The following is a 23,596-nucleotide window of genomic DNA, read 5'->3' as shown; positions in this document are numbered from 1 at the left end:
AAATATATATTCCATTTAATTACAACATTTGCTGAAATCAAGTGTTATATAAATTTTATTTTCTTTGCCTTAATACCCTGTTATCTCCTTTCACTTAAAATTCACAGATACATTTCAAAATATCAATCGATTAATAATAAATTCAAAATACCTTAAGGAAGAGTGGCACAAGAGAGGAATTGTTCACTCCCGATGTTGCCAGTTTGATCTTGAGCAGATCACTTAATGAAATTACTTCATATATAAAATGAGAGTTTTAAATTAGATGCTCTTAAAAGTCCCTTCCAGCTCCTGATCGATAGCCATAAGATTTTTAGTGTTATTGGTTGTACAGAAGTAGGGAAGAAAATCCAGTGATTGATCTGTTATTGAAGGCCACTAACAATGACTTGGGGTTTAAAATAATTCAATATTATCATCAGTTTTTAAATATTTTATTAAATGGGAACACATTTAATTCATTTAATTTTTAAAACATTTAAGATCCAGACTTTTTTTCTAGATAGAAAATTGATAAATATTCCTATGCTGTTATGTAGACAATGAATTCACTTGTATTCTTTGTTATTTAGATGTGTTTAGTTGATATGAAAATGTTTCTTTTGTTTTCAGTTGATTTCTCCAACAGATTTATTTTCTGAAAGCTGAGATTCAGAGGAAATGTTGCATCTTTGCACACATTATCTTAGGCTGAAGTTATAAAACTTTTTTGTTTCAGGTTTTGAAATGCAATACCTTCAGTAAATCCTTAGGGTTTCTGTTAATTGTCAAATGTCTACTTTATAGGTCAATTTAATAGTAAGGTACTTATTGATCATTAATAAAGAAAATCATAGAAAGTGCTAATCATTCCCTGCAATCTAGTTATGTGCTTATTTAAATGCTTTCTTCAGAGGAGATCTAAGATTAAGATGACAAAGCAAAGGTTATTCCAAAGACCTTCCATGCTTTGCCATCTTCTAGATCATTCTGAAAGGGGAAAAAAGGACAAAATAGGGTCTACAATAGGAGAAAAAGAAACTTAAAACCAAGAAACCATGAAACGAGAAGTTAAATTATCCACTTCAATAAGTTTTGATTATTTTACACCTGTAGATAGGTAATTCATGGGTTCTGTGATGAATAAAACACTTATGAAACTGAAAATTATTTTCTTAAGATAGTTCTTTTCTTTTCTATCTATATGATTCCAGGCAGTATCTGGTTATGATGTCAATTCTGAACAAAACCAAAAAAGACTCTTTACGATCAAGTAACTAGCATTCAGCTGTTATATGGACTATTAGAAGTTATTAGATTAAGAGTGAAATTTTGATGTTGAGAAAAATGTTTATTTTTAACATGTATTTTAGTATAAATGAAGTTTTATTGTGCTTCCTTTTTTCATCAAAAATCATTTAATTGCAATCTTCATTGTAATAAAAATAGGTGCTTTACACAGACATCATCAATGGCCAAGAAATTATTACATTGTAAAACAAACCCAAGCACCCAAAGAAAATGCCAAGTTTATGAGGTAGCACTCAAATAACTAGATTATAAGAAGTGAAAACCAAGCAAGAAGATTTAAATAGCATACATGGGCTATGAGCATGACTATCAAGAGCATCATGGACTAGACTCAAAAACTGAAGTGATCTGCAAATTAGCACTTTGAAGCTATCCAAACTTTGCAAGTGTGATTAGCTATACAAAGTAGAATCACATGCTTCACATGATCCTTTTAAGGACAAAGGGGCTTTTTTTTTCTCTAGTAAAAATGACATCATTCATTCAAATAAACATTTCTAGACTGTCTCACTGGAAACTACAAACTTAATATTATTCCTCCAATTTCCAACATTCCTTGTGCTTTAATATTAATTGGTAATGACAGGGACTGGGGTATCATTCTTTAAAAATGACTACCACATCCTAGCATTTGGTTATTAAATGTTGATTGCTATGATGAAGTAATTTCAGCATCTTCAAAAATTACATTTTTCCCCCCAGAGGAAAAAAAATGGCCCTAGGATTTTCAGGTACTAAAACAATACAGAGTTTTATAGTACCCATAGTTTAAACTGAGACCGCATATGAATGCGCTAGATCCAGCTCAGAAAATGAGGGAAATATTGAACTGGGTTCCATTGAGGAAAGGATATGAGAATTTCAACAACAGCAAACATCCCCTGACACAAAATGACATGTTTTAAATATATATATATATATATATATATTCTTCTAGTAATGCTACATGGCTGAAAATCATGGAACACCACAATCTCCAAAGAATATAAATTTTAAGGGACACAAAACAAATCAGGGACAAACACATGGTAGGTACAGCTAGGCTGCAGCATTTTATGAGCAATGATATGAGTGCCAGATATAGCATAAAACATATCATGCAGGTAAAATATCAGAAAAGATGATATGATTATGTAGACAAAGAGAAATATGATAGTTCCCAAGTGCTGCAAAGTACTCGCAGAATGCTTATCCTTAAAAAGGGATAAAGTATTTGAGTAGATTCTTTATGAAACATTTGTGTGAATGACAACAGAATGAGAAGAAAAACAAGGACAAGATCAAGAAGAGGAGAAGGAAGAAAGAAGGAATTTAAAATGATAAAAACCAACTTGCTACAATGTTTTGCGTAAGTATTGCTGGAATATAAAAGACTCACCTTGCCTAAAGGTTCCTTCTTAGCCTCTTGCTGTTCTCTATCTGAAGGTACTGGACATGGAGGAAGGTTAGGGCTGAAAGCCATGAGGTCATTTTTGACAGTTCCTTCTCCAGAACAAACCTGCCGACGCTGCTGGGAATACGACCAACTTCCTGCCTCGTTTGAACATACCAAAGTGGGCTTCCCAGGCCCGTATATGTCCTGTGTTGGTGTAGAGCATCGAAGCATGACATATAGCAGTAGGCTCAGCACCAACAAACTGGACACAGAACAGATGGCTATTATCAAATACACGTTCACATTCACTAGAGCTGTTCCCTTGACAATGGATGAAGCTGCTGGCTGCCTAGCTACCCCAGAAGACGTCTGAAGGGCCTGACCACTCTCCAAAAGTGACAAACTTACTGTAGCTGTGGCAGATAACATGGGTTCCCCATGGTCTTTTACTAGCACTAGCAGTATCTGTTTCAGTCCATCCGATTCCTCCAAGGCCCTAGTTGTGCTGATCTCTCCAGTATACAGACCCACTCGGAAAGGACTGTGCTCAGCGCCCACTTCTGGAAGCAGCTCATAAGAGAGCCAGGCATTATACCCAGAATCTGCATCCACAGCCCTAATCTTGGCCACTACATGGCCCACAGTCACTGACTGCGACACTAGCTCGGTAACTGGGCTAACGCTGGAATAAGGTGGCAGCACAACTGGCGCGTTGTCATTCTCGTCCAGTACAAACACCTGCAGGCTCAGGTTGCTGCTCAGTGGAGGGAAGCCCGCGTCCCGGGCGCTCACCTGAAATTGCAGCAGCTCCAGCTCCTCGTGGTCCAGGGGTTGCAAGGCATACACTTTTCCACTCTCTGAGTGCACAGACACGAAGCTCGATAGAGGACGCTCTCCCACCCTCCTCTCCACCAATGAGTAAGACACTAACGCGTTCTCCTGAGCATCAGGGTCCGATGCGGATACTGTGAAGATGTGACTGCCCGGCGGGTTATTCTCCCTCACGAACACAGTGTACAAAGGCTGCTCGAAGGCTGGTGCATTGTCATTCACATCGCCAATGCCCACAGAAATTCTGGCTGTGGCCCGAAGAGCTGGAGTACCCCCATCCCTCGCAGTCACCATTAGTTCATAGACGGAGATGCTCTCCCGGTCCACAGTGCCGTCCAGCACTAGAGAGTAGTAATTTCTGAAAGTGGACACTAGCGTGAAGGGCCCTGGAGGAGACAGCGAGCAAGTCACCTCCCCGTTGGCGCCTGAATCAGGATCAAACACGCTGATGAGAGCTATGACTGTGCCTGGTGGGGCATCCTCACGAACTGGCAGAGAGAGCGACGTCACGACCACCTCTGGAGCGTTGTCGTTGATGTCTAGGACCTCCACCAAAACTCTGCAGTGACCCACCATCGGAGGGATTCCTTTATCATTCGCCTCTACCTGAAGTTCATAGAATTTATTTTCCTCGAAATCCAAATTTCCATTTATTCTAATTTCACCTGTATTCTCATTTAACCTAAACAAGTCATTTCCCTTTGGTTTTATCGAACGCAATGAATATTGTAAAACTTTATTTATTCCTTCGTCCCTATCCGTAGCATTGACCTTTACTATAAATGTGCCGTTTGCAACGTTTTCCAATAATTTCACTTTGTATTCTGATTGATCAAACTCAGGATCATTATCATTTACATCTAACACGGATATCTTTAATTGGACTGTACCGGTGAGTTCCGGTTTGCCCCCGTCAGTGGCTGTCAGTAACAGTTGAATCTCAGGAGTATCTTCTCTATCCAAAGATTTTCTTAACAAAAGTGACAAAGTTTTACTTTGTTCACTACTCGTTTGCATTTCCAAAATAAAATATTCATTAGGACTGAGTCCGTAGGTCAAGAGAGAATTCACTCCGATATCGGCATCTGACGCACCCTCTAGCGGAAATCGGGAGTCAGGCTGTTTAGATTCAGATATGAACAGCCTTTGTTCTGTAGCAGGAAACATAGGAGCATTATCATTAATGTCCTTGATCTCCACTTCTACATGGAAAACCTGCAAAGGTTTGTCCACGATCACCTCCAAGTGGATGCTACAAATAGGCCTGCGGCCGCACAGTTCCTCACGGTCGATCCGAGAATTCACAAATAAAATGCCGTTCTGCGCGTTTACTTCCAAGTAGTCCTTACGGCCCTTGGACACCACCCGGAACAACCGAGGCACCAGATCCCCAACCTCCAAACCCAGATCTTGCGCGATGCGACCCACAAACGTACCGTGTTTAGCTTCCTCCGGCACCGAGTAATGGACCTGGCCACTCCCTACCTCCCAGGATGTGTGGAGAAGAAACGAAAGGAGCAGCTGCTGGAGTTTCAGACCGCCTAGCTCAGAAAATCCCATTATAAACAAAGAATATATCTAATTCTCTCCTTCGTGGTTTGCAGTTTATACTAAAACAAGATTCTTTGGAAGCGACATACAGTGTTCGCTAGTTTCCCGTGATATGGATTTAAAAACATGGATGCTTGGCGAAGTCTCAATGCTGTGTCCTTAAAACCGTGAGAAGAGCAGCGAGTTCGTGCTGCAGAATTTATTTGAACCGAGAGCGTCACCATGTGGTAACTAAGGTAAGTCTGAAATTAAGTGTGGAGCCGCATCAATTGTATTTTTTCCACATTTTCTTGCGCCTCTCAATTCCTCTTTCTTTGAGTCTCTTGATTTTATTCATTAATATAGTATTTCTGAATTGTGGTACACAGGAAAAGACAGCATATTCTTCCACATTCCTTCTTAATGAAAATCAATTATGTATTTAAATGAATAACTTTCTTGGGGCAGTTATGAACTTAATATTAAGATTCTTTTATTTTCGTTTGAAAGAAGGATTCTCTTCCACACTTAATTTTTTTTAACTTATTAGATCATCAGCTTTAGGAAACCTAAGACTTTGTCCTTTTGGGGTTTTTTTCTTTCTTTTTACATTTTCATGCCTCTATCTTGTGCACCAATAAATGCTTATTGAATTGAAAAGCAAAGCTTTAGTCGAATGTCACTTTGACACCTACCCTTTGTCAAATTTTGCAAGATTGCAACTATATTTGTTATCTTAAATAGAAGCATAAACCAACCGTTGTCCAATTGTTCATGTTGTAGCTATACTTATTATCTTGAATAGGAGAATAATAAAAGAAGTTTCATTTAATATGCCAGACAATTAGTTGTTAGTGAAACTAGCTGATATTACTATCTGTAAAGAAAATGGATAGACTCAGAAGTCTCAGAGCTTCCCTAAATACAAAAGAAATATTTCATTTGTTCTGTTTTTAAATTAGTTTTTCTTGAGTGAAATATAACGATACAAAACTTTTAAAACACCCAATCTTGCTTTCAAAAATGAAGCAATTATTTTTCTGAATAAGAATGTAACTTCTAGTCAAGTAGAGTTATTGAAGTGATTTCACTCATGTTGAACACTACCCAATGTGGAGTTGTCTTCCATCTTATGAATCTTATCAGCATCTCATATGTCATTTATAAATTTATATAGTCCCCAGAGACCATAGTCTGATTTACCAGTAATGATACTATCCAATATGTATCACGAATATTGATGAACCTATGATTTCCAGACTTCATAGTTGGCCTTCTAGTTATTATATCACAATGCTAAATAGAATAATAAGTCCATGAAAAGAGATATCTGAAAATTGTAATTTTTCAATGAAAATTTGACTGAACAATGAAGGAAGATTTCTTCCCCCATGCTAGAAGTATCAGAAAGAAATTGTGAGCTCCTAAAACAGTAGAGAATATATATCTTGTGCCTTTCTTGGTTCATTTAGCTCAACACAATAATTGGCATACAGTAAGCACTTAATTCTAATTTACTGACTGACTGCTAGTTAAACAGTGATGTTGTAGTTTCCAATTATGAATAAGAAACAATATTTAAAGACAGAATTTTTTTTAACAGTCACAAAACATAGTAACTGTGAGGTTTACTATATACTAATCCTCAAAAGAGTGCTGTTATTCCAAAATATGTGTCATTACACACATAAACACACACACACACATACACACACACTGTTTTTAAGGAATGATAAAATCCTTCATTGTTGTATTCCAGTATAAATATTTTGTAATAAATTCTAACTAGCCTGCTTATGAAATTGAACTGGAAAACTGATGATGACTAGAATAGTTAAAAAGACTGGAGAGTATCTGATGGAATTAGGAATGCTTATCTTGAAAGAGTTGTTTGCAGGAGATAGTATAGCTATCTAATGATATTTGAAGAGTTCATGTGGAAGCCAGACTAAACTTGTGCTTAATTTCAGAGATTAAGACTGTGAGTAATAAGTGAAAATTTGCTGAGAATAAGGGAAAGGTTTGTAATTAGTAGAACTATCCAGAAGTGAAATGAATTGTCTTGAGATGTACTAGGATTCCCCCTCACAAGAGGTATTCATGGATAAGCTAAATAGTCATTTCTCTGATAAGTCATAGAAAGGATTTTTGTCTTCCTGTGCATTGTATTACATGGTTAATGAGGCCCTGCTCAATTACGAAGATTTTTTTTTTAATACTGTACATGTTTAAGAGATTTCTAGTGTCATTCAGGTTACAAATATATTCAAGGAGATACTAAAATTGAAAATTGAAGGTCGAAGCCCAACTGTTTAAGCTCAGCAAAAATGAAGAAGACAAAGAGGAAGAGAAGGAAGGAGGAAGAGGAGGAAGAGAAGGAGGAAGAGAAGGGGGAGGAGGAGGAGGAGGATAAGGAACAATTAAGAGTGAATTTGTCAATCTACCAAGACAACCAAATAATGTAGGAGAAAACAATCATCATGAAAAACAAGCTTCACATTATCCAAGCTAGTATTGTGACAGCAGACAAAATATTTCAAATAACCCACCTGGTCAGATGAATTTGCAATTGCTTCCTTCTGTTCCCCTTTATGCACAGAGCCAGGACAAGGAGGAAAGTTCGGACTAAAGGCCATGAGATCGTTCTTGGGCGCCCCTTCCCCGGAAAAACCTTTCTGGCGCCGCTGCTGAGAATGCGACCAGCTCTCTGTCCCACTAGAGCACACCAGTGTAGGTTTTCCGTTTCCGTACTCACCCCTTTGGGGTACACAACGCAGCAATACATACAGAAGCAGGCTGAGCACCAAAAGACTGGATACCGAACAGATAGCAATGATCAGATATACATTCACATCTACCAGAACTGTGTCCTTCCCGGAGACTGCAGAAGCAGAAGACCTGGACACTCCAGAAAAGGTCTTCGTAGATAATCCACCTTCCACTATCGACACGATGACAGTAGCTGTGGCAGACAACATAGGTTCACCGTGATCTTTCACCAGAACTAGTAATGTCTGTTTTCTTGAGTCTGTTTCTTCCAAATCTCGAGTGGTGCTGATTTCTCCAGTGTACAGACCCACGCGGAAAGCATTGCTCCCAACGCCCATCTTGGACAACAGCTCATAAGACAGCCATGCATTGTAGCCTGAATCTGCGTCAACAGCCCGGATTTTTGCCACCACATGGCCCACAGCCACACTCTGTGATATCAATTCGTTCGCTGAGCCCCCATTCGCATGAGGCGGCAGCACCGTTGGTGCATTGTCGTTCTCATCCAGCACGAATACCTGGAGGCTCACATTGTTGCCTAAAGGAGGAAAACCTGCATCCCGGGCACTCACCTGGAACTGCAGTAGCTCCAGTTCCTCGTGGTCTAGGGGCTGTAAAGCGTACACTTTCCCGCTCTCCGAGTGCACAGACACGTAACTCGAGAGCGGGCGCTCCCCTACTCGCCGTTCTACCAGCGAATAAGACACCAGAGCGTTCTCCTGTGCATCCGGGTCTGAAGCTGAAACTGTGAAGATGTGACAACCCGGCGGATTGTTCTCCTTTACAAACACTGTATACACAAGCTGCTCAAAGGTAGGTGCATTGTCATTCACGTCGTCAATGCCCACTGACAAGCTGGCAGTGGTCCATAGAGCTGGCGTTCCGCCATCCCTCGCAGTTACCACTAGCTCATAGGCCGATGTGCTTTCTCGGTCTATAGAGCCTTCCAAAACTAGGGAGTAGTAATTTTTAAAAGTGGACACTAACGCGAACGGTCCCTGGGGGTACAAAGAGCAAGTTACTTGTCCATTGGCTCCTGCATCTCTATCGGACACGCTGATGAGAGCAATGACTGTACCTGGAGGGGCATCCTCTCGGACTGGTAGTGACAACGATGTCACCACTACTTCAGGGGTATTATCATTGATGTCCAGAATTTCTACCATGACCCTGCAATGACCAGTCAACCGAGGAGGCCCCTTATCAGTAGCTTCTACTTGAATTTTATATAATTTAATTTCCTCGAAATCAACATGTCCCTTTACTTTTATAATTCCACTTACTGGGTCTATATGGAACTTGGCCTCTACATCTGGAGAAATATCACTTGTGAATGAATAAGTAATTTGACTGTTTAACCCTTCATCTGAATCTGTAGCATTTAGTTGAATGACTGGAGCTCCAATAGATGCATTTTCCAGTAATTTCACTTTGTAGACTGTTTTGTCAAATTCGGGGGCATTATCGTTGATATCAAGCACCGTAATCAGTAGCCGAACTGTTCCTGTTAGCTCTGGCTTACCTCCATCAGTGACTGTAAGCAATAAGTGAAGTTCTGGAGTTTCTTCTCTGTCTAGTTGTTTTTTTAATGCAAGTTTAATTTCCTCCTCGTTTTTTATATCTAGAGTAAAATACTCATTGGGACTGAGCCGATAAGTTAAAAGAGCATTGACTCCGATATCTGCATCTGACGCGCCCTCTAGCGGAAACTGAGAGTCAACTAACCTGGATTCTGCGATACTCAGATTCTTTTGTTTTACAGAGAACCGAGGCGGGTTGTCATTAATGTCCTTGATCTCTACCTCCACGTGAAAAACCTGCAGTGGTTTGTCCACGATCACCTCCAGATGAATACTACAAACAGGGCTGCGGCCACACAGCTCCTCACGGTCGATCCGCGAATTCACAAATAAAATACCGTTCTGCGCATTTACCTCCAGGTAGTCTCTGGGGCCCTTGGACACTACTCGGAACAGCCGCGACACCAGCTCCCCGACCTCTAGACCTAGATCCTGAGCGATTCGCCCCACGAACGTACCGTGTTTCGCTTCTTCTGGCACCGAGTAATGGATCTGGCCGCTCCCCACTTCCCAGATTATGTGAAGAATAAATGAGAGGAGCAGCTGCCGGGTCTTCAGGCTTTTTCTCTCGCTGAACACCATCGCAAATATTTGGGGAAATACTCTCATCATTGAATCTTGCCTAGGAATAAAAATACTTCTTGTCTTCTATTGCTTGTTTAAATCGCAGCCTGAAGCATCCGCCATTATTAGTCATCATCCACTAAGAAACCCAAAGCATTTCAAGGGCCAGGGAGAAAAAGAACTCAGCTTTGTGCCTGCTTGGATAACATCTCGTGGCGGACAGCGACATCATGTGGAAGAAAGAGTAAGTTGTCTTCATTCATGAGAGTAAAAAATTTAATTTTATTCTCTGAATTTATTTTCTACAATTCATTCTTCGTGGCACCATAGAACCACATTTTGGGGTAAGAAATGTATTCCTTGCTACTTCTGAAGGATTCGTTTCCTTCTTCACTTCAATATTTTGTCCGTTAGGTGAGAGTATGCCCTACATTTGTGCAGATGGAAACTCTTCTATTACTTTGCACATGACATTTAAGAATTGCTGTGGCCAAAAATTTCATTATTCTGAGAACAATGATTATAGTTTCTGGAAATGTATCTGGGCTTGCTCCTAAGACATTAGGCATGAGGTCCATTCCCAGGATTATACCATTTTATTATATAATAAGACCTACCAGATCTTGAACTTTTCAGGCATGATCACGGAGAAACAATTTTAGTCTACCATTACACGGGAAAGGTATTGTATTTTTATGTTTTTGAAAAGTTTAAAATATTACGAATTTATTTCATTATGCAAAGATGTTATCCATTTAAATTGTGAATATCAAAATTGACGTGGATATGGAAAATTAGAATAGTAGATAGGAAAAAATCTAATTTAAGGGGGAAAATAAGGGACTTGGACAGAAAACTTGTTTTGAAATCTTATTTATGTTCTTACTGTGTGAGATTACATAAATCACTTAAGCTCTCTCAAGCTCAGATTCTTCATGTGTAAAATGGAGATAATAGCTACCCTGATTTCTGTCACAAATGTATATGAGAATTAAAAGAGGTAATATATATATAAAGTGTTTTATAAGTCCTAAAATGATAAATAAATGCTAGTTATGAGTTATAATTATTATTGACAAACATTCTACTTCCAATTTATTCTTGCCTCTTTTTTTGAAACATATCTTTATTTTAAAAAAATTTATCAAGTATTAAAGAAAGATGATGGAACTCAATAGCACCTGGAGAAGGTATCATTTACACATAACCAAAACAACTTTCAAAAGAAATGGAAGGAAAAAAGAACAATCCCACGCGTTATTCTGTCTAGAAAAACTTCTTTCCAATATTTCTATTCAAAGAAACCATTAAAACTCATAACTTCATATGAGAGAGCATCAGCCTTTATATTTAAAAAGTATAGATTTCATATTTCACTATTAAATGCCAATTTCCTGGAATATTTAATTTATATGCTTTAGACTCTCTTTCCATAACAAATCTGTAAATGATAATTCAAGAAACAATAGTAGAAACCCAACTACAGACATTTTTCAACTTTCTCACCTCTATTACCAATTAAAAAAAAAAAACCTTTCTAAGAATTACACATGAATCAATTGTTTCATTAATAAAGAAGAATAGAAAGGCTTTCAGAGGACTTTATACAGTAGACTACATCTTCACAGTTCACAGAGAATATAATATCTATCTTTGTTTATTGTTTTTCGTTAATTGACTTTAAAGAGTCACAGCTTTAAGGATCTTAACCAAGGAATTGTTTTCATTTTGTATGTTTAGATCACACAAGATTGAATATGAACATAATTACATTAATGACTTTGCTCAATCAACCTCAAATTAAGAAACTTAATCAAAAAATACCCTAGACTGCCAAATATCATCACCATAATCATGGAAAATGTCCCAGTCGGAGTTCAAATGGAAAAGGAATTTCCAGTAAATAGAGGGACATTCAAATGCTTCTATTTATGAGTGAAATTTTGATGAATAATCAAAGCCAAAAATACTACAGAACCTCAACTATGAACCACGGTCCCTTAAAATGGATTAGCAATCCATATGAAAAAAAAAAAAAAAAAGAAACCTAGTTCCTCACACATCTATCTATAGTGATAAAAATTATCACTAATGTACTCCTGGAAGTTCCACTGGATTAAAAATCTAGGGAGGGGAGAAATCCCACATTCCCTGAATAATCAAAACTTTCAGGTGACCCAGAAGAGCAATGAAGAGATACAAGATGGATATAAGTAAGCTAGAGCATATTTCAAGGATGATTTAGTATAATAAAATAGAAAAAGTATGCCATACAAGAAATATGTGACCAAGTATGTATCAAGAATGGAAAATAACAGATTGCCTGAGCTATACTGCTTGGCACAAAATATTCTCAATGCATTGGTAAGATCCTCTGTGTGAGAATATAGATTGTCCCAAAAGGGTTAGAGGATTTTATAAGGGCTCACATTATCAAGATTACAAATCCATTCAAGGAACCAAATTCACATACATTAAGAGCTAGATTTTATTTACCTGTCTGGAATATTTCATAGACAAGCTGTTGCTTTTACCTAAAATGTTCTTATTCACCTATTTCTGCCTACCATTCATATTTCCAAGTACAGCTCAAAGTGCATCTATTCAAAGAATTTTTCTTGCAGAAATAATCTCTTTTTCCTCTGAATTCATAGGATCATACTGCCATATATTTAGATCTGGAAGGGATATTAGAATCAATCTACTCTACATCCTATAACATGTTATTTCTATCTACTGTTGCTTATACATTTTTATACTTATTTTTATGTGTCACCAAAAATCAGAGAGGAAGTGGAATATGGTGCTTTTATTTCACCTGCTTGACATTAATCTTCTTGAAGACAGATAAATCTCTTCAGTAGTTTTTATATTTCTGTTTCTTCTTGGCATGTAGTTTTTGTTTATAGTGGACAATCAAGCACTTTTTAAAGAAATTCTGAATGGATTGTAGGGGCTTTGATTATTCCTTATTATATAAGAAAAGGTGAGGGTTTAGGTACTTAGATATCTTTATAAAAATGTTTTACTTTCATTGATTTAGGATTAGCTCTTCTTCCACTAAAATTCAAATCTTCTAAGTAAATCTTACACAAGTCTATGTTCTAGGAATCTCTATATACAAGTAATTCTGAGCCCTTTTTAGATATAGGCCCTTACGAAGCATTTCCTAGCCCATAAAATAAGCTAATCTCTCACTCTAACAAAATCTGTATACTTGGCAATGTTTCAACTAATGGTGTCATCCTGAAGGCTTAGTTGAATTTACTAGATCCTCAAAATGGTTTTTTATTGATAGTGTTCCAAATAAAGAATATCTTTGTCTATAATTTCCAGTAACTCACTGAAGCTATTTACCATCTCTGAGAAAAAAAAAAAAGAGGAGATTTTTTTTTTGTCTTCCAGTTCATAAACATCCATCCAGATTATGTTGATGGGCAGACCGATTAACGGGAATATTCTAATACCTGTTATCTTCCCTTTAAATATATTCCAAAAGTCTAAAACATCTTGTTACATAAATATAGAAGGACTTCACAATGAAATCTTTCAGCTAAATTAAGTCTTCTTTTTCCCTTTTCATCCATACTTTTTTCATTCATTCTGGAAAATAAGAAAATGCATCACCTTAAAGGAAATAGGATTAGTTGCCCCATTTCTATGACCTATGTTTATCTTTTTAAATTACATTTTAAATGTATTCCCTGGATATGGAAAGAAATCAAAGATTCTGAATTTCAAAAACCTAGATTTTATGGAGCTTTTTTCTAAATTAATAAGTGTTCCTAAACTCAATGCAATGTGTAGAATGTAGAGTATATGTGACAATATATACAACAATGTACAAATGTGGAGAATCCCTTTCAACTTGCTAAATATCCTGATGATCACAAGCACTCAGAGACATCTTTTTTCATAGGAAGAGGTGACTTGTGGAATTAAAGGGGTTTGGGAAACATATAAAGATATGAGCACCAAAGGATATAGTTATTATGGAAACACAATGTCAAAATGTACAGTTTTCTCATGACAAATATATACAACATGGAAATAGAGTCAACTGTCACCACTTCCATTACCATCTTAAAGTTTTAAAGATAAAGTTTGAATTAATTTTGAAAGGTGAGATTTAGTATTCAGCTTAAATAATGTTGTTCAGTCATTTTCACTGAAGTCAGACTGTTGATGATCCCATTGAGTTGGGGGTTTGGGGGGGGTGTTGTTTGGGTTTTTTTGGCAAAGAGATTGAAATGATTTGCCATTTTCTTTTTCAGGCTTAAGCAATAGGATTCTTAAATATTTAAAATCAGTCCATTTTTTTTCCACCTCCCAAAGACACTAGTAATATTTCTTTTTTTAGTAATATTTCTTTTATGGAATGTTTATATAGCTAACTATCCATTTATACATTTTTATTTGTGAATGTTCATAATGATGCAGAATTTTAGAGATACTAGATATCCATGTATTATAAAACAAGAGATCTGGAAATTATTTGCATGATGAAACAAAAGATTACAAAAGTTTAGTGGAAGGAACAGTTTTCATAATGCCATTTCAACAGTGATTTCAGTCCATATATTCCCCTAGAATGTCACCATCTCTAAATAAGAAATAGTCCTTCTCTTTTACTTCTCACCCAAATTCAATTTTAAAAGATATCTAAGAAGAAAACTTCATAAATGATCACATTCCAACCAAGGACCCAAGCACAAAATTAAGTAGGGAGAAATGAGTCACTAAACAAAACCAAACAAACAAACAAACAAAAAATGAAAGTGTTGAAATTTGTTTTCAAAAAATTAGATGATGAGCCAAACCAAAATTGTAACCCAGAGTTAAAGTAGGGAAAAGAATGTTTGACAAGTCATGTTGAAAATGTGATGATATGGATATAATATCTCTCCTAAAACTAAAAAGCCCATTCCTCCATTACAAGTAGATACATCATTGCCTAAACACAAATGTAATAAGCCAGTGTTTGTATAAGTACATTTTTAGCTCTATTTTCACTGAAAGTAGACTTAATTATTAAATTAAACAAATATGTATTAAGCAATTTCTATATGCAGAGCATGGAGCTAACTGCTGGGAGACTTAAAAATTTACATAACATAGTTTCAGCCCTTACTGCATTTATATCCTAGGAGGAGCCTATCTATAATATGCAATGACAAAAATGAATAAATATGACAAGTTTCTCAGAAAGTTACAAATGTAAGTATATCATGGTATATGTTATGGGAGAAATTTCAATAAATAATAATAATGAGAGAAGTTTCAATAAAGATATCATGAAGGAGAGGACATTTGAGTAAGGCATTTTAAAATGGATAGGAAGTCAGTAGATGAAAATACAGAGAGAAAAATTCTAGTTTTGTAGAATATCCAGAAACCTAGCTTAAAGTATGTGGAAGAACTTAATTTTTAAAACTGGAAAATCGTGGAGAAATTTAATTTTTTAAAATGGAAAGGAAAGGTTGAATTACTGTAGAGATTCTTAAATGCCCAGCCAAAGAATTAAAAACTAGACTCTAGGAGAAAGTAGAGAATCACAGATGGTTTTTGAACATAAATCTACCATAAATTAGATTAGTCAGGGTAACTATTTTGGTAGAAATTCATTACTCTTATTTACTGTGGAATCTGAAAGGGTGGTGTAGCTATCCATTGTTGTGAGGATCAAATGAGATTATTTTTAAAATATTTATGTGATCATATTTGTAAAATGCCTGACATATAGTAGATGTCATGTAAATGCTAATTACATTCGGAAATTTTAAAAATTACAATTATGTAGTTGCTAAGAATTAGAAATTTCTACTCACCTTCCCGGGATGTTCCATCGTACCTTCCTGGGTTTGACCTGCTTCCCTAGAAGTAGGAGGCTGGGGGAGATTGGGACTGAAGGCCATGAGATCATTCTTGGTCATCCCATCCCAGGAACATACCTTCTGCCGCTGCTGCTGAGAATAAGACAAGCTTCCAACCTCACTGGAACATACTAGCGTAGGCTTCCCAGTACCATACACACCCTTCGGGGACGCGGTGCATCGAAGAGCCACATAAAGCAACAGACTCAGCACCAATAAACTAGACACTGAACAGATAGCGATGATCAGATAGACATTCACATCCATCAACGATGATTCCTTTTCCATACCAGCCTTTCTCAGGACCTCAGAACTGCTAGATGAAGTTTTGAACGCCTGCCTGTTTTCCACCAGTGACACAATCACAGTTGCTGTGGTTGACAACTCAGGTTTCCCATGGTCTTTCACTAATACCAGTAGGGTCTGCCTTGATGCATCCAAATCCTCCAGAGCCCGCGTGGTGCTGATCTCGCCGGTGTACAATCCCACGCGAAATGGACAGCGTCCAATGCTCCCCTCTGGAAGCAGCTCGTAAGATAGCCACGCATTGTATCCAGAATCCGCATCCATGGCTCGAATCTTAGCCACCACGTGGCCCACGGCTACAGATTGTGATACCAGTTCTGTCACTGGGCTAAGGCCACCATGAGGCGGCAGTACGGTCGGTGCGTTGTCATTTTCATCCAGCACGAACACCTGCAGGCTCACGTTGCTGCCCAGAGGAGGGAAACCCGCATCTCGGGCGCTCACGTGGAACTGAAGCAGCTCCAGCTCCTCGTGGTCTAGAGACTGTAAGGCGTACACTTTCCCGCTCTCCGAGTGCACAGACACATAACTTGACAGCGGACGCTCACCTACTCGCCGCTCCACTAGCGAGTAAGACACGAGCGCGTTCTCCTGTGCATCTGGGTCCAATGCAGACACAGTAAAGATGTGACTGCCCGGCGGGTTGTTCTCCTTCACAAATACTGTGTACATAGGTTGTTCGAAGGAAGGTGCGTTGTCGTTTACGTCGGCAATGTCCACAGACACCTTAGCTGTGGCCCAAAGTGCTGGTGTCCCGCCGTCCCTCGCAGTTACTAGAAGCTCATAGGCCGACACGCTCTCACGATCAACAGAACTATCCAGCACTAGTGAGTAATAATTTCTGAAGGTGGACACCAGAGTAAAGGGTCCCGGGGGTGACAGGGAGCAAGTCACTTGCCCGTTGGCGCCCGAATCTCTGTCAAAAACACTGATAAGGGCGATAACTGTACCTGGCGGAGCGTCCTCCAGAATTGGTAGAGATAAAGAAGTTACAGACACCTGGGGAGCATTATCATTAACATCTAGTAACTTCACCATAACTTTGCAATGGCCTGTTAACGGAAAAGCACTTCTATCAACAGCCTCAACCTTGATTTCATATAAATTACATTCTTCATAGTCCAAATTTCCATTTACTCTTATTTCTCCTGTATTACTATCGATGCTGAATTTTGATCTTACATTGCCTAAAATAAGACTTCCAAAGTGATACTGTATCTCTTTATTTACTCCTTCATCTGCATCAGAGGCATTCAGTCTGATCACTAGCGTCCCATTGGGAATATTTTCGAGTAATTTAACATTGTAGATGGATTTATCGAATGCTGGGGCGTTATCGTTTGCGTCCAACACAGAAATCAGCACTTGTGTTGTTCCAGTTAGTTCTGGTTTACCTTGATCTGTGGCCATCAATAATAAATTATGTTCAGGAGTTTCTTCTCTGTCTAAAGATTTCTTTAAAACTAGCTCTATGGATTTAGTCTCCCCCTCATTTGTATTTATATCCAAAGTAAAATACTCACTCTCAGACAGCTTGTATAATAAGTCTGCATTAGCCCCTATATCAGCATCAGACGCGCCCTCTAATGGGAATCTAGAATCTGCAGTCCTGGATTCTAAAATGAATAATTTTTGTTGCTTAACCAAGAACACAGGCGGATTGTCATTAATATCCTTGATCTCCACCTCCACATGGAAAACCTGCAGAGGCTTGTCTACGACCACCTCCAAGTGGATGCTACAAACCGGATTTCGGCCGCACAAGTCCTCCCGGTCGATTCGCGAATTCACAAACAAAACGCCGTTCTGTACATTTACCTCCAAATAATCCCTGCGATCTTTGGAAACAACCCGAAACAACCTAGGCACCAGTTCTCTGACCTCCAGACCCAGATCCTGAGCGATTCGCCCCACGAACGTACCGTGTTTCGCTTCTTCCAGCACCGAGTAATGGACCTGGCCGCTCCCCACCTCCCAGACAGTGTGAAGAAGAATCAAGAACAGCAAGTGCTGGGCTCCCAGTTCGGCTCCCCAAGAAAACGCCATAGCAAAACCTTTCTCTCTAGATTTACGTATCACTGATTAATGATTCTCAACTTAAAGAATTTCTTCGAAAAACTAATTTATCCTTCTCCTTAAATCAAATTTTCTTTGCTTTTGGCTTTCCTTGAATATTATCGTTCGTTCTGAATCACCCATTGAATAAGCTTGTGTCTATTCCTATGAGAAGAATAGAAATACAGTCTAGCCTTTGTTAGAAAATCCACCTTGCGGAGGACAGCGACATCATGTGGTTCAATATGTAAGTACAGATTAATGTAGAATTTCTTTCATTCACTTATTTTAGATCCCATTGCCCTCATTTCCTTTATGTTCTATCGCTCACTTCAAGAACTCTTTAAAGGTCTTATATTGTGTTTATGTAAGTCTACTTAGACTCTAATTATGATCTTAACTTGTAAATTGCTCTACCAAGTACATTGTTGTTTTAAATGTAAATCTCAGGAAAAATTATAACTGTAACTTTCATTTAATTGTACTTCCAATTTTCCAAACTACATATACAAGATTAATGGAAATGTTTTCCTACATAGATTCTTTGAATTATCATTATTGTTGGATCCATATTTTATAGAATCAAGTTCTATTAGTCTTAATTCTTCCAGGGCTTAGCACAGTATGGCATCATAGAAGGCTTTTAAAATATAAATGCTAGTTGATTGACTTTTTTCATTCATACTATACATTTCCATTTGTGTGGAAAATATCCTTTTATTGATGTAAAAAGTCAAAGTTTTAAAATATTGCTGTAAATTTGAATATCTATATACTAAGACTCAATTTATCTACATATTGTCTTTATTTATGGTTAAAAAAAACTATCACTGACCTCTTCAAATTGTTGCTTAAGTAGTTTTGTTCTTCTCCTATGTCCTTCATTATGCCTCTATTCAAGTTGCAAAAATTGTTGTTCTCATACCGTAGAGAACATTAGGCAGCACTATTCAATGAAAGGGACTGTTTCATTTCCTGCTTTCTTTATCTTCCATGGGGAAAGAGAGTTTCATTTTCTTACTAAGCAGATAGAAATAATAACTGAGAAAAAAAATTTAATCTATTACTCCTTAGAATTACTTTCATCTTTGTAAAAAATTCATCTACTCCTTTATACACACAAAGTTCATTCCTTTATTTTGAAATCTATTAATTTATTTAACCAACATCAAGGTTGTCTCTAAAAGGAAAATAAGTCTTTAAGCCTTCTCAGAGCTTCTAGATCCAGATATTCCAAAGCTGAAATTTATGTTGTTTTTGCATGTTCATGCTTGAATTATTGACGGAGGAGGGGGAATCTAAGATTGTTGTGTTTCCCAAAGATAAGTTTGTGCTTAAAAAAGACCTTTGCTGCTTCTCTCTCTCTCTCTTTCTCTCTCTCTCTCTCTGTTTCTCTCTCTCTCTCTATCTCTCTCTCTGTCTCTCTCTCTCTCTTTCTTTCCCACCTTTCCTCCCTTCTCTTTCCTTTTCATACCTCCCTTTCTCTCTCCCTTCTCTTTCTTATATAACTGAGTTTATATAATTATCTTGTGTGCTTTATAACTATAAATATTTCCAACATTAACCATGAACCCAAGCAAAATGAGGTGATATATGTAAAGAATGGGGCACATCTTACAATGGCATATAAGTGTAAATTATTATTGTTGTTGTGATGGTGGTGGTGGTGGTGTTACATATCCATGCAGAACCAGTCAGTTATAAGTTTTTTTTTAATCATTGACTGATTAAAATTGGATCAATAATATTTATGAGTAAAAAACAAGTAGAAAACTCACATTTAAATAAAGTCTACAGAAGCCACTAAGTTCCATAAAGGAAAACATTCATTACTTCAAAAAGTCAAAGTCATTCTTTTGGATTATTTTCCTGGAAAAGGTTTGGGTAGCTACTTGGCACAATGGATAGAACATCTTGAAGATCTGAAATCTGGCCTCAGACATTTATTCACTGTGTGACCCCAGGCAAGTCATTTAATTTTTTTAACCTTAGATTCCTTACTTATAAAAAGGGAGGTAGTAATAGCACTTACTTCCTAGAGTTGGTTTGATGATAAAATGAGATAATATATGTAAAGTGTTTAGCACAATACCTGGCACATAGTAGGTATATAAATATTTAAAATTATTATTCCTTGCAAGGGATAATGTAAAAAATTACCCTGGCATGAGTTCTATCAATAAAAAGTTATTTAAAAAATTATTATTCTTAAATCTTCACTGAAATTTAACCATTGTTGGCTGGAAGAATTTCTTTCTATAAGAAGTATAGATAAGTGGTAACTTAGAGAAGCAATGACTAACTATAGAAACTATAGTTCTACTTCAATTATCCATCTTTCAAGTAACCAATCCCAGAAAGAATCACATTTAGAACCATAAAGCATTTCAAGAGTCTTTTAGTCCTTGTATAGGAAAACTGAATCTTACAGTAAAGTATTTGCTCAAGATCTGAAATGTAGTCCATTACATTAAAATCTAGTAGTTGGCGTTTGGGAAAGAATACTGTTTTAAGATATATAAATTGAAGATATATTAAATGTGAACTTAGAATCGATGTGCTCGAGTATGCAAAAATAGGATGGGTTATCCAATTATTTTCTAAACCAAAAAAAAGAAAAAGAAAAAGAAATATATACGTTTCTTTAATGACCTCAAGGACTACATGTATTTTTACTTAATGAAAGCAAGTGTCCACTGCAGTTTAGAGGAAAATTCACTTTACTCACACAGATAGAGCAAAATATTTGAATAGAAGTTTTGTCTTCATCATTTCATACTCCCTTTGCTGTACTTTTCCTCTCCTAACCACTTTAAGTATCAATTTCACACTGGATCTCAGTGCTGTGCTGGCCATTTATCTGATAAAGCCAATTCATACCATAATTAATGTTACAATGTTAACAGTACTGACTTAAAGTTACTTACAAACACTTCTATTTTCTAAGACTTCCAGGATAGTCCATGCTTAATATAAATGTTTGTACTGATACTTGTGAAATTTTATTTGTTATATATATATCCAAGTGGAAGTTACATTTTGAGGCAGAAATCTTCTCACATTGCACTACTTAATCAACTTCATACTTGACCTGAATCCAAAGTCAGTGAACATCCAAAGGTAATAACAAGTAGATAAGGGACTTTACAGCTTTGGAGCAAGGTAGATCAGAATGAATAGATTTCTGCTTTTAAAGATAATGAAGAAGAAAGGCTAAAGAAAACCTGTTTTGGTTTTTACAAATCCCAAAATCTTTTCATGTCCTTACTCACATATCTTGGTTTTGTTTTGAGTTTTTTGGGGGGTGGGTTGGGGTATCAAAGTTAAGTAAGTTCCCCTAGATTATATTCTATCTTTGTTTTTCTGTAGTCTACTCTAATTTTTGTTTCATTGATTTTTGATTAAACTGCCTCAGAAAGTGTTTTGAACTTAATCTACAGTATGTTATAAAATAATTGAAGAAGAAGGAACATGGGTACCAATAATTGAACTAAAATAGAATTCAATAAAAGTTTAAATAAGGTAGAATCAAAGGGAGGTTATAATTACCACAAAGAATTTAAAATGCTCATACATACATACAATTTTGTGCTCATTCAAAGTAAAGAGATACTGTATTCTCTACTAGCTGATTGAAAGTATAGTGTACTATAGAAGATTGTCTGTGAAATCATTTCTTCCATTTTCCAGACTTACTTCCAGATACTTTTAGTAGATCTATATAGTTTTCTCAAAATTCAACCCTCTCCATTTATTGCAGAGGTAAGGAATTATGAATGTGATGTGATGTTGCATATACTATCAGACACATCTCCTTTTTTAAATTTTATTTTTATCGTGCATTTCAAGGAATTGTTCATTCTATAGGGAAGACATATTTAGAAATAAAAGTGATATAAAAATAACAGGCATAATCTAAAATGTCTATTTTAAAAAATAAAATAAAAATATGAAGGCAGGTAAATAGAGCAGCAATACTGCATGTCTTCTTGATTCTTTGAGGATAGTGAGGATGGATTGGAGAGAATATAATTTGTGATATTTTTCATGGTATTCTCTCTTTTTAAAGATATCTTGAAATGCAGTTCTTAATGCTGCTATGTCACTTCCAACATCAGTTTTTTCTGTGTGTGCTTTTTCTGTTTCATCAGTTCTTCAGAACATGATCTAATGTCTCCAGATATTTGTATAAAATATTTTACAGAGATTAACTCATTTGATTAGAACAACCCTCCGAAGTGGAGGGAGATTTCTTGTGATTTTCTCATAGCATATTGAGTACTGAGGTGTGTACAGTCCAAATTTAGGAAATCCACTGCCATGGATAAAGAAAATATATTGTTATGAAAATGCTAATCTTTGGAAGATGTTGAGAAACTCCTATTCAAGTGAACTTTCCCAATCTACTTAAGGAAATTGTGGACTATGAAGAGTATCAGAAATAAAGACTTATTAAAATCTTCCCTGTTTCAAAATTTAAATTGCCTCCTTATGTAAAGAACCAGGGGTGGAGTGGAGGGGCGGGAATTTTGAGTGGCTGCTTGTGTTAAGAGATCCACTTGCAAATTAGAAAGAAGAAACTTGTAATAGCCCATTCTCCTAGGTGAAAGATTTACTATTCCATTTGCCAGAATTAGAGGGCAATTAGCCTTTGTTAGATTGAAAGATACGCCACACCTCAGCTGAACTTAAAAGAAGCAAATGCTTAGACTAACTTTCTCTCATTCACTTAAGTAGTGAAGACAGTTATCTCTGACCACCAAAAAGAGTTAAATATGAGGGAAGTCACCAATTCTTGAGAGGAAATTACTATTTTGTTTTGTTTTTACTTCTTTTCCAGAATGAATCATAGGAAAGGATTTCTCTCTCCTCCCTGACCTAATGGTATTTCACAACAGAGCAATTTATCTAGTAGAAGACTCTGCCCAACAGAGAATTAGATCTAGAGAGATCAAATAGAGGGCCTGGTTGAGGCACAGAAAGGATTAGGTCCAGGAAGCATCTGATTGAGTAACACAAGAGAGAGAATGAATACACCCAGATACAGCAATATGAGGATCCAATTAAGAAAAGACTTCAGGGTCTATAAACATTAGAAGTCTGAGTTGCTCTGATGAAAAATAATATTTCTCCTAAGCATATGTTCCTATTAATTTACTCAGTGTTTATGCCCTTATTTTTTTTTTTTCTGGTGCTGTCTGTATATCTGAGAAGAGAATTTGGCCCAAGTTTTTGGGAAGGAGGGTTTATAACTTGTTCATGCTATTCTGATTATTAAAGGTGAACTGGCAAAGGATTGTAGACTATCAACTATATTTATTAGATTATGTTGCTACAAAGTTATTTGAACTTGGAAAAGTCAGTCCCTCGGTACTTATGAATTGTCTGAGGATCCAGAAGAAGTGCTAACTAACAAATATGCT

The 23,596-nt window shown here is 36.8% G+C and overlaps 2 protein-coding genes across 10 annotated transcripts in view; both read right to left on the bottom strand.

Annotated features, from left to right (window-relative positions):
• Positions 1–23,596, bottom strand: part of LOC127550013 (protocadherin alpha-C2) — a 214,278-nt gene that overhangs the window by 143,894 nt on the left and 46,788 nt on the right. The window contains exon 1 of one of the 9 annotated variants that reach the window (XM_051978580.1): positions 15,768–18,334. The exons of 7 other annotated variants lie outside the window; for them this stretch is intronic. In XM_051978580.1, the coding sequence (XP_051834540.1) occupies positions 15,768–18,164 (2,397 nt within the window). In that variant the 5' untranslated portion in view covers positions 18,165–18,334. Of the gene's footprint in view, positions 1–7,575; positions 10,942–15,767; positions 18,335–23,596 lie in introns of those variants that run through there. One more of the 9 variants, XM_051978572.1, reaches the window with a different exon arrangement.
• On the bottom strand, positions 907–5,309 carry LOC127552286 (protocadherin alpha-11-like). The gene is made up of 2 exons (XM_051982873.1): positions 2,639–5,309; positions 907–969 (listed from the first exon to the last, which is right to left on the bottom strand). The coding sequence occupies exons 1-2, from the start codon at positions 5,054–5,056 to the stop codon at positions 907–909; spliced, it is 2,481 nt and encodes an 826-aa protein (XP_051838833.1). The 5' UTR covers positions 5,057–5,309.

This window comes from Antechinus flavipes, chromosome 2 (assembly GCF_016432865.1).
Source record: "Antechinus flavipes isolate AdamAnt ecotype Samford, QLD, Australia chromosome 2, AdamAnt_v2, whole genome shotgun sequence".
NCBI classification, from domain to species: domain Eukaryota; kingdom Metazoa; phylum Chordata; class Mammalia; order Dasyuromorphia; family Dasyuridae; genus Antechinus; species Antechinus flavipes.
The sequence above is the reverse complement of the archived record's forward strand: the minus strand, read 5'-3'. Positions and strand labels throughout refer to the sequence as shown.